We start from the raw sequence: 12,339 nt of genomic DNA on the forward strand, positions 1-12,339 counted from the left end.
GTGAAGCTGGGGCAAGCATGTTTCCATGGACAACTTTTATGTAACTCTTATGTAATGTGACTAGTATTCACTTATCTCCATCCCTTGCAATGACTTTCTGAAGCAGTTGTGCATTCAGGGCGATGGCTCATGCAGGATACCAAATATATTATATGTTATTGAATTAAGATTATTTCTGCAAGACATAAATTTTAAAACTCAGCACTCCTGGTGCAAATCTATGCCTACAAAATTACATATTGATAATTCAGGTTCAGAAGACATAAAAGTAATGGAAATTTGTAGGTAGGATTTTGAAATCCTATTGTGAAGAGCATGATGTTTTTCTTCCTCCATGCTCCTCCATCATCAATTTCTAGTTCTAATTTTTTCTTAAGATTTTCATTTTCCTAGTAAGTTATATTTGTGTTCCTTTCAATGCATTCCGTTGATTCTGCAGTGCAGTATTCGGTTACGTTTAATGGCCAAAACTAAGAAGTAATAGGTAGAAATCCTGCGCACAGGAAATACATGGCACATTTACAAAGTTCCACAGCTCTAAAAATTAAGTACATTGAAACTAACACTTAGTGCACCTCGGCAACATTCATTGTTGGTCTGTTTAGATAATAAAATGCCTCCAAGTTAAACAGTTGCAATGGTATTTTACATAAATATGATCCCCAAACCTGAAAATATACAGGGTTGAATGCTAGCTTTTACCTTTTGACTGTGTGGAGGTTCACGATTTATAAGCACTGATAGGACATTTTGATTTTTCATGGAGTCTAATGAGGGAACACAAACTTTCACTGAATTTCCAGTACTCAGGCTTGGAAATCTGCCCACTTGTGCAAGCCAAGAAACACTTCTGATTTTGATGGAAAAAAATCGACTGGAGAGAAACATAATTAGAAGCTAATTTCTTTTTCTTACTGAGTTTATTTAAGTACATTTAATTGTTTCCTTCACAGAATCATAGAAACATGAAACACAGGAATGGGCCTTTTTGGCCCACCTCATCCATGCCGACTGTGATGCCTGTAAACGCTAATCTCACTTGGATAGGAAAGACATAGAGGGAAACAGGCTGCATTAGACTCGTATCCTCTATGTCTTTCCTATCTAAGTACCTGGCCAAATGCCTTTTAAATGTAATTGTGTTTGCCTCCATCACCTCCTCTGACAGCTTGTTCCAGATACTCCCAACCCTTCTGTCCTTTTTTAGTTTTTATTTTTAATCAAGGAATTTTATACTTAAAAATAACATTTTTCATTTGAATATTTGTTAATGGCAGAGACTCTTGACAATTTGACAGATGGTAAGCTCGGGGCCAGGGCTTAGGTGGTGCTCAAAGCATCTCTGGGCAGTGGACTGGCCAGTTCTGATTGACAAGGCCCTTCAGTCCACAAGGCCTCGTCAACCACAGGGAGTTAGCTTCCCAGTGGAAGAGTGAGCCCAGACCTCTGGGTAAGAGTGGGCATCAAAGACAGCCAACTGATGGGCTCAAGTGTCTCAACAGTCAACCGAAAATCCAGACCTGTATAAAGAAATCAGTGATTATTTTACATATATCATTATTATCATCATCATTATTTCTAAATCTCAAATCTCACCAAACTGTGGAAAAAAACCATTCTTACCTCTTATAAATTGAAAGATTCCTCAACAACTAAAATTGCCATAGTCAATATACAATTGATTTTGACAGTGAAAGAAACAATTATACATTGTTTAGATCAAATGAGATACCACTGCCTTAAATCACCATTGTTTATTTTTGTAATGAAACTTTTGTTTTTAGTTGCAAAACAGACACACAAGAGATTCTGCAGATGCTGGAATCTGGAGCAATGCACACAAAATGCTGGAAGAACTCAGCAGGTCAGGCAGCATCTATGGAGGGAAATAAACAGTTGACCTGAAACGTCGACTGTTTAATTTCCTTGATAGATGCTGCCTGACCTGCAGGGTCAAGTAAAGTAGAATATGGTTATTACAGCTTAAATGCATTTTTATTCTCTTTATCTTACATTGCTTCTTATATTTTTCTGAATATTCAAACATTCTGCAAATTTCACCACTTACTTGTATTTTTTGAAGGAGAGGCCCATGTGCTGTTTCATTTGTTGAAGTCCATGATAGTCTGTGTAAATGATGTCAAAGGTCAATGGTCCAGTCAGAGGACAACTTCCTCTTCCAGGAGGTACACCAAGGAAACTAATCAGCAGGAACAATAAATATATAGAAAAGTATGTTAGCTTATCTTCTACAAATCAAGCTCTTTCATCTTAACAAAGTCCTTGAGTAGTAAAATATAAATTTAATTAAATTGAACCCAATTTCAGAATCTGAATACAAGGGGAAGTTACCACTATATTGCATACTTAGCATAACTGACTGTGGCTGAATTTTTAGTCAATGAGATTTCTGATTTACAGAAAAAAAATAGATCTGTCTTTTTGTGTGTAAACTGTTTGTATTTCAAACAGTTTACGGCATTAAATATCCACAACATGCTCTAGGCCTCATCTGCACAAAGCTCTGGGAGGAAGGTAGTCAATAAATTATCCAAGGAGGGAACTTCTGAATTCTCACCAATGAGAATGCAAGCTGTTAAAAATGTTATTGATAGTTCTTCAGAGACTTGGAGACAGCTAATCAAATAAAATGGATTAGTCAATCACGATTCTTCATTGACATAAAATTCAACAGTCAGCATGTGTATACAGATGCAGTTAAAGATATTGCAGTACTGAGATTGCAAGATAAGCAAGATACAGAGGCAATGGTTTCTCTCACACACTTCATTTACTGTGATATTTGCACTCAGTGGGAGCTGTATTTTATTTGCAATGTTATGAGGGACATAGGATTTACTGTTTGGAATATACACATATTGTCAAATAGAAGTGGCCAAAAAATATATTTTTACTTTTACATTCAAATGAACTGGTAAAAAGATATATCGTAGAATTCAAGAAAATAATCTACAGAACGTGATCAAAGCACAGAACTAGCCCTTGCAAGAGTTCTATGTTGAATTTGTTGATTTATATAGAATTATCAAGATTGGTGTCAAGACTGAATTTATTGTTTTGGTTGCTCTGAGGAGTGGTGAGTAGCCTTGCACTGCTGTAGCAATGTTTTTGGTACACTTATGAAGCAGGTAATAATCATCCACATTGGTTTGAGACTGTCATCGTGGGTCAGGCGGACCTATATGTGATGACTGAGATGTTCTTCCACAAAGGGCATGAGTGGATTATGTGAGTTTTTAGAACAGCCCATGGGCTTCATGGTGTAAATAAGAGTAGAACAAACAATCTTCCTGAATCAATATAACCAAAGTATTAAATAAGACACCTCAATGAGCTGGAAACTAATATTTGCTAATCCCCAGACTGACACTAGGATTCTTACATTCAATAATTATTAGAAGTTCCAAAATTACAAACTTTTCTTTTATTCCATGGTATAACTTGGACATGATAAATTTATAGTACACAACTTAATCTGACTAAAGTAAAAGGAAACTATGGATATTGTAAACTCTATATGAACTATGGGTTTGATGCAAATATAGAATTTCAATGAATCAAGTCTCTTACAATTCAGTCTCTTCATTAATATCTCTAAATGAATTATAACTTTTAAATTGAATAATATTTTGGAGCGAAGAGGTAAAGTCATCCCTCAGATGAGACTCTTATTGTAAAAAAAAAGCATTGGAGCATTTCAGATGGGGACAGGAAAATTTCCATTTTGAATTCCAGTTTATCCTGGTTTAGCTCACCTCAGATAGGTTGGTAGAAGGAATACTATTTACCTTGGTACCTGCTTGAATTATGGCCAGAGCCTTATTGTTGATTGGCAAAAAATGATCAGTACTAGCAGTTTGAGGGACGGAATTGTGCACAGATAGGATCTGGTTAGGTTTTGATTGGTTATGATTCCTCAGGTAGTTCAATGCCCTCCTGAGTAATGGGAATAAACTGATATGGAACAAAAGGTGAAGAAAAACAAAAATAAATTTTAAAATGAGTTTTTCAAAATAACAAGCAATAATCTCGATCTCCAGAAGTAACCTTTGTGAATGCGACTATGCTCAGGTCTCCAAGCCACATAAAGTAGCTTGGAGCTGGTGCTCATTAATTCAAATTACCATCAATCTATTGCCACCTCTTTGTCATCAATCTATTGCCACTTGGCAAGATAATCACTTCTGAATGCGATGTCTTATCAAGGGCTTTATGAAGACTTAGCTGATTGAGGAATAATTACCTAAGGTGGATATACAAATTTGCTATTTTTAATCAAAAGTTTTGTAGGGATTTGAATGCAAGCCAACCTTAAACCAAGGTCAACAATTCTGAGCAACTTGGTTGCATATCTATCAATTTGTACTGATGTCTTAGAAAGTAAATTTGATTTTCATTTAGCTTATTTGTTCAATATACAGAATAGACAAAGGATTTCTTCCAATAGTTACCCCTCATCTTTGTGCTCCACAGCACCCTCATATGCAGTAGCCAGAACTAACTATATTGTCAAGATCACTGACAGGGGCACATCACCACCTGGTGGCTTGCATCAAAAAGAATGGTATTTCTCACATTTTGAATGATTATTCACACTGCAGCTGTGTCTATGGAAACGTAACACATGAGATGTCATGCAATGCTTTTATGATGCCCAATATTCACGTAAATATATTAATTAAATTCAGGTAGAAACATTTGTTCTGTGTATTACTTCACTGGACAGTCATGTACACTGCAGTAATACTGTATCAGGATATTAAAAGGATCTTTTATTGTAATCTAAATGTACTGACAGAAGGTTTTAATTTTATGAATTTATTCTATGGCTATAGGCCAATTGTATTCATTCTCCTAGCAGATGGGAGTTGCGTTGCCTTTTTATCTCTTCCTCACATCATGGCCAATTTTCTCCTTCCTTCTGTGAAAATACGGTCGCGTTACCGGCATATGTTTCCATGGATTATGGATACCCTTCACCATTTTACTTACTTAGCCATTTTATATACAAGAGTCTTTATAATAACTGTTGGCAGACTTTTGACTACAGTGACATCACAGATGGGCCTAAACCTTTTCACACTGAAGGTGCTCACATTGACAGCAGCAGTAAATAGTAAGAATCCCAACTAATCTTTTCCTTATTAATTCAACATTTCTGAGGTCACTCTTCTATTTTAACTTCATCCTCTTTGGCTCTTACTTTGCAGCTAATTTTGCAGGTCTTGGAAGTACCTAATGAGGAAGTTGCTAGCCTTTTCTTATGTGGCCAATTGTCAATGTGCGTAGTCAACACAGTTTCTCAATTCTCTATCACATACAGATCCAGGTTGAGAATGAGCTAATATTGTAGCAGACATTTAAATATTCAAACAACCTTCTACATGAACAGTAGTGCAGAATAAATGATCATTGAATCAAGTGCAAATAGGGGTGCAAGTTAGCCACAAAGATGATTAATACTTACACTCTTTAAACTTTCATGACCTTTGTATTTTTGCAGTGTAGGAAGAAATAAAATGAAGCCACCAAGGGAAGTATAGAGACGTATCAAAAGGAAGTATGAATAAGAACTTGCATGAGGTTGTAACGCTAACAGAAAATATTGTTAGAAACCTATTAGGGTAAGGAGAGTAGCAAGGAGAAATAAAGACAGATGCAGCTATTGGAAAAATCGATGATAAAGAGAATCCAAAAATCCAAAAGTGAAAGCTTAATCAATGGGAAATATTTTGATTATTGTAAAAACACAGTTCAAGGAATCCAGAAAACACTTAGACAACACTTATATCTGCAACAGCAAGCAGAACATATATTTGCCATTCAACTTTCAAAGGTTAGACCATGGTTTTCCAGGGAAATGTTAGTTTTATTTGGGCTTACAAAGCAGTTTGGCCTAAAAAAAAGTTGAAAATTGTGTATTACTGCAGCGATTTTTCACAGACATGAAATCTGATGATAATGTTCTATGTCCTTAGAAAATGTAAAATCTGCACAGAGAGCGTATGCTCAAGAAGCAGAGAAGTAATGTCTTCGTTCCTGATTTCTCAATCCCCCAGAGCCAGATTTGAGCAGACACAACCTATCTATCCTACCATTTTAAAACTTAAACTACTCCTAAAGAATTAAAGTGCATTGTCAGCAGCTGCTACAGCACAATAAATCCCTGTAGTAATCACAACTTCATATAAAGGAGTTTTCAAGACTCATTGTCCATGACTTTGCCAGGAATTGAATCTTAAAGCTATAAATCTCCACTGAGCCAGTAACTGCCCTTAAGACTGACATGTGAACTTATGGTTAACTGTTCTACAGCTCAGTCTGAGCATGGAGGAAGAATACTAATAAACAGTTTGCTAGTTCTTGAAGTATTTTCAATTAATTTGGTGGTACTTAAAATGGTAAAAGAACATAACATCAACTAGTAACTAGAGATGGAGGATGAAAACCATTTTCTGCTATTCCAGCCTTCTAGACTTGCCATTATACCTTCATAAAGATAAATGATTTGGTTTATTGAAATTTAATGCTTGGATCAGATGGATGTAGAATTAATAATCTGCACTTTTCCTTATATTTAAAAAAACATTATTGCCCATTTCCAATTCTAAATGTGGGTGCACATAATCATTACTGTAGTCCTCTTCATACAGCATTTTAGTGGTCACATTGTTAATTGTAATTTTTTTTCCTTTTAGGGGTGATCTTAACTTAGAAATTAGGTGGTGAGAAAGTGTTCAATAGCTTACCATATTCATTTAAAATTATTTAGTCCAATAGCTTAATATAATATTAATTTACATCCTTCAAAGAGGTTAACAGAGTATTCCTTGTTGGCTTATGTAATCTTCCCTTTTGGTTTAACCCTTGGAGTCCAGGTATCATTCTGGTAAATATACAACATTATCTCTCCAAAGATCTACTTCCTTCCTAAGGTGTGGTTCCCAGAGCTGCTCCCAGCACTTCATGTGTGTTCAGCTGTGCTATCACTTGCAAATTACATTTTATCCGTCCAACATATGAAGCTCAATATTCTACCAGTATTTCTGATTACTTTTGGTACCTGACCTTGAAATTCTAATTTTTTATTTATGTAGACCTTAATTACAATTTGTCTGTGGCAAATATGACATGCCATTTATCTAGATGTTCTTATTGAAAGTACATCATTAATAGGAGCATTACTGATGATATGCCATGCAGAATTCTGTATCAAAACATGAAAGAGATGACTGAACTATATTTTTGATGCAGTTGTCTATTCAGATATTCTTAAATGATAATATTCTGAAGCTATTTGAATAAATACAATGTCAATATTTTATTCATGCAGAAATAGTAGGCCAAAATGGACCATAATTTACCTTGCGTCAACTTCAGATTGTCAGTCAGAGGCATATGTTAAGTTTGTCAAATCCATGGCAGTTATAAACAAAACCCATGGTATTACCTTTCATGCCAAGTTAACACAGTATAAACTGGTCATTGGGTCTCATCAACTGGCTTGTGACCTTCTTCATATTTGACCTGTCACAGCTGTTTTTTGCTCATATGGTTCTTCAGTTTTATCATTCTTTTGGCTATTCAATTCTCACCAGGTAGATTTGCACAATCATTTGGAATATCTAATATGTCAATTCGTATTGTATCTTTGATATGAATATGCATGAAAATACAAGAACTGTGGTGAAAGAGAAAGATTTGTTGTCTTCACTTTTACTTACTCCTTGGATATGGGTGTCATCAACAGTTCAGCATTTAAAGATCATTCCTTATAGGATGAAGTTGAAATCTCGTATCTTTTCACTGAAGTTACAGGTATTAAATGAAATCTAAATTTTGTCAATTCTAAATGCATTTTATCTTCAGCAGAAGCAATAACCAGATCTGATTAATATTAATAAATAATTACATTAGCAATTAACAGCGATGGAATCCTGATTCTTCAAGTGTACAAATATTCATTTGTTTATTCAGCCATTAAAACTGATCTTTTATTGTTAGCAAAGAAATAATAATGAATGCAGAAAACTAAATTCTACAAATATTCCTTTGTAGATCATCAGGACTGTTGATAATGAACTGAAGATCTCATGGGAGGACATCAGATTGGAATTGTTTTTACTCTGAGTGCAGTACTTTTTGGCAGCAAAATGAAAAGTCATCAAAATGAAATCCATTAATAGTTTTAAATACTCAATTTGAAAACCATTTGCGATACTCAAAGATAATCTATGGCCTCCTCTTCACCATTCACATTACAATTAATCATTAAAAGTAAAGGATTGGTTAACAAAAAACAACTATTGATTTTTTTTCCGCTTAAGAATCTATATGATTTGGACGTGGCAGGAATGATTTAAGACTGATTAATGTATTATTTCATTCATTTTGAATGTTGATAGACTGGTAAAATGAGGAAATATAGAAATGATGACTAGAGTCATTTGCATTGGCAGGTTCTTGCTGACAGCAGCTGTTAAGTCCTCGGGAAGTTTGTAAACAAGGCACCTACAAATTCAGTGAGACTTGTTGCACTGGACATGGCAGCTGAGGAAGTCTTACTTGGAAAATTAATTTTCCCAACCCAGCATATTCAGGAACTACAGTTCAATCTGTGTTCATTCATTCTGAGTAAAATTCGATCCTATCTGTCCTGGAGAGAAAAAAAATCTTTTTTGATGGCTTCTTTGATACCAAAGAACAAATGATGATTTGAGGTACACTTGACATCCAAATCATTTGTTTTTATTATCTCTAAGTCACTTGTATCTAAATTGTTCTGTAAGTGTACAATGTTACTGCATTTACTGAGCACACTAAGCATCAATAAATTATGCCCCATATACTTAATTTTTTTAATTCCAGACAAATACCTCAACACTATTTGCTGACAACAAGATGTAAAAATAGTACAAGCATCCTTCTCCATTGGAAAACCAATAAAACATAAAGTATAGAAAGGGGATCAGGAATGTGAATACAAAAGAAGGCTGGGAGACAACATTTATGGAAATAGGAAAGACATATGAGAAGAAAAACAAGACCACTTAAAATAAACAGGGATCATTTTACATTTGAGAGTGAAGGAAAACTGAATATGCTTAACTAGCATTTAGCCTCAATTTCTATAGGGAAAAATGGAAACAAGAATATTGGACCCTTGTAAACTGTGGAAGAAACAAAACAAAAGAAAAATTAAGGTAATGGCATTGAAAGTTTAAAGAAGCCACCAGATACCAGGCAGCAGCAATACCAACTATAACTGGAATGTGACCATGTACAGTTGATGTAACATTACTTTCAAAAAAAGACAAAATGGCAGGTCAGCAAGAGCTGTCAATCACATCATGGCTCTGGCTAATCATTCCCCAGCTTTTCTCGCCTAGAAGAAGTCAACAAGACCCAGAAAGTATAAAAATATGTAACGTGGATTTGAAAAAGTCAGGTTACATTTAAAATAATTCTCTTGACAATCATAGTGAATATTTTACATATGGATCTTCAAAAACTGTACAGGGTGAAGAGAAAGCAAAGACATACAAAGGAGATATTACAGATAAATAATGTGTAATAGATTGCTGATATATATGTGTGTGTGTGTGTATACATATATATATATATATATATATATATGTGTGTGTGTGTGTTTGTGTATATATGTGTGTGTGTTTGTGTGTGCATATATATATATATATATATATATATATAAACAAACAGTTCCATTTTTAATTTGATAATTACATACATTATTTGGGCATGGAACAATTAGAATGATATTGAAGCTTCCCAATTGGACCAGATGGTTGCCCAAGACCGCAAGAAACCACAGAGAATTGTGGACACGCTCAGCACATCATGAAAACCAGCCTCCCCCCATGCAGTCTACATTTCTTGCTGCCTTGGTAAAGCAGCCAGTATAATCAAAGACTCCTCCCATCCTGGACATTCTCCCTTCGATACCACTGTTTTAAAACTATTGATCAGACCTTTTGTATGATAAGATGGACTCTTGACTTCACAATCTACTTCGTTGAGGCCTTGCACTTTATTGTCTGCCTGCACTGCACTTTCTCTGTAACTGTAACACTTTATTCTATGTTCTGTTATTGTTTTTCTCTTATACTACCTCGCTGCACTGATGTGATGAAACGATCTCTATAGATGGCATGCAAAACAAAGTTTTTCACTATACCTCGGTACATGTGACAATAATAAACTAATTTATTCAGAGGAAGATTGCATGAGAACAGGTGTGAAAAATCACAAAACAGGACATTTTAGGAAAAAAGAGCAGTGAGAGGAAGCATGCTGTGAATGGTAAACTTACTAACAGAATGAAAGATGACAGAGAAGGTTTAATGATATATATCCTTAAATACAAATAATAGAATTAATACAAATACAAACTATTCAAATAATTAAAAAAAAGTAAAGGTGTTCATTAAAAACATATAGGATGGTATTTTGTAAAGGTGGTTTTTGATATAAAAAGTCAGCTCTGGATAATTTACTGTAGGAAAGATAGAGGAACCATGCAACAAGTACTTTGAAAAATCATCAAAACCACAATGTGAATGAAAGGTTAGAGTTATGACAAAATATTTGAAAATTTGATTTATTGCCTTGGACAGGAGTAAAGAATGTTAAGAGTGGGGTCATTTAACAGAGGGTTTCCATATTATTCTAGGCTTTGAGATAGTAAATAATATGAGTAAATAGTAAAAAGATATTTCTACTGATTACAACTCCAAAACAGGGAAGGGTAGAACTGAATAGTCTCTAAGACCAAAATTAGAAATGATAAAATCAGAGAATTTTCACAGTTTAGAAGGAGGTCCTTCAAGCAATTAGAGTTGCACTGGCTCTCTGAAAGAATTACTTGACAAGATTTTAAAACTTTCCTTTCAAATATTTATCCTAGTCTCTTATTGGAACTTTGAATTGTTTATTACCTGTGGCTTTTGAAGTGAAACTTAACATAATTTATAAGAGAATTGAATAAGTATTTGAAACAATATCTAAGGATATAGGGAAAGGGTAGAGAAATGGGATTAAAGCAAACAACTCCATCTGAAGAACTGGCAGTGGCATATATCATTGAGCTGAATTATCATCTGTATATTTGTTTCTGTGATGCTAGAGTATCGGTATGTTGGTGAGAAATGTTGCCCTATGTTTAAACATAGCCATTTCTACGCATTGCATAAAAAGCTAGTGAACCCAGGATGTGGTCAGAAAGTACATATTTTTTTAAAATGAGGAATAAAAGTAACAATGCTTTAAAAATATATATTCCATGGGCATAAAAATTCCTGAGGAAATCATTATTTATATGGTTGAAACAACAATGGAGTTGAAAGGGAAACAGAATAAGCAATTTTCCATTTCAGGAATTGTTCAGTCTCTTATCAATTTTAAATTTTAGAATAATTTTGTAGCTAGAGGCTATCTCATAGCAGTTGTATTTAAAGTCTTAACCAAAGAAGCACCATTTGGAATATAATACTCAGCTTCATACATCTTGCTTCAAACAAGTTTTCATTTTGCATCCAACAAAGATTTTAATTAATTTATTAACTATGAACTGGATTCCAATCATTGAGTTGCACTAATGAATTGGTATATGTGGCAAAAATATCTGTTTTGGTTTAATGATCACCATGAAGTTATAATTCAAAAATCATTTTGAAAAAGATCACCTAAACCTATTTGCTTTACAAGATATAATGAGGAACAGTATGTAGAATTTGAGAGTTTTCACTGTAAGATCCAGAAGATTCATTTCACAAACCTTCAAGTCCTTTTGTATAATACAAGATAATGATGTAAGAATGCAGATAATATGATAATTCTGCAAGGGAATTCATTACTCAGTTGGTTGGCATTCCATTTATATGTATCATTAAGTTAAAGGAAGGAGATTGACAACGGGAAGCATTAGACCCAGTGCCAATGAGGCAGTCCAATGCACTGATAGTGGAGGCAACACTAGGGAGCTTGCATTGGTAAAGAAATGCCTGCAGGCAAACATCAGCTGAATGCCAAGTCAGATAAAAATTCAGACTTCACGACTAAAATGCTGCTCAGAAAATGGATTGTCAGAATTATGATTCTGTGGATGAACTGAGTGTACATTAAACCACATTTGAAAGTTGGAGTCACTTAAGGTGGAGCATTTCTGATTAACTCTTGAACATCATTTGCTTATTTCCACTGATTTTGGATTTGCAGAGTCATCATAATCAAGAGAACTACAGGAACATCAGTTAGAAGTCTGACAGATACAAGGTACATAACATAAACAGAGCGATGTTT

At 34.5% G+C, this 12,339-nt stretch overlaps 1 protein-coding gene across 1 annotated transcript in view; it reads right to left on the reverse strand.

Moving 5' to 3' along the window:
* LOC127580118 (alpha-1,6-mannosylglycoprotein 6-beta-N-acetylglucosaminyltransferase B) overlaps nt 1–12,339 on the reverse strand; it is a 577,216-nt gene that overhangs the window by 159,821 nt on the left and 405,056 nt on the right. The window contains exon 9 of the mRNA XM_052033330.1: nt 2,069–2,200. Within this exon, the coding sequence (XP_051889290.1) occupies nt 2,069–2,200 (132 nt within the window). The remainder of the gene's footprint in view (nt 1–2,068; nt 2,201–12,339) is intronic.

Source organism: Pristis pectinata, chromosome 18 (assembly GCF_009764475.1).
Source record: "Pristis pectinata isolate sPriPec2 chromosome 18, sPriPec2.1.pri, whole genome shotgun sequence".
Classification (NCBI taxonomy): Eukaryota; Metazoa; Chordata; class Chondrichthyes; order Rhinopristiformes; family Pristidae; genus Pristis; species Pristis pectinata.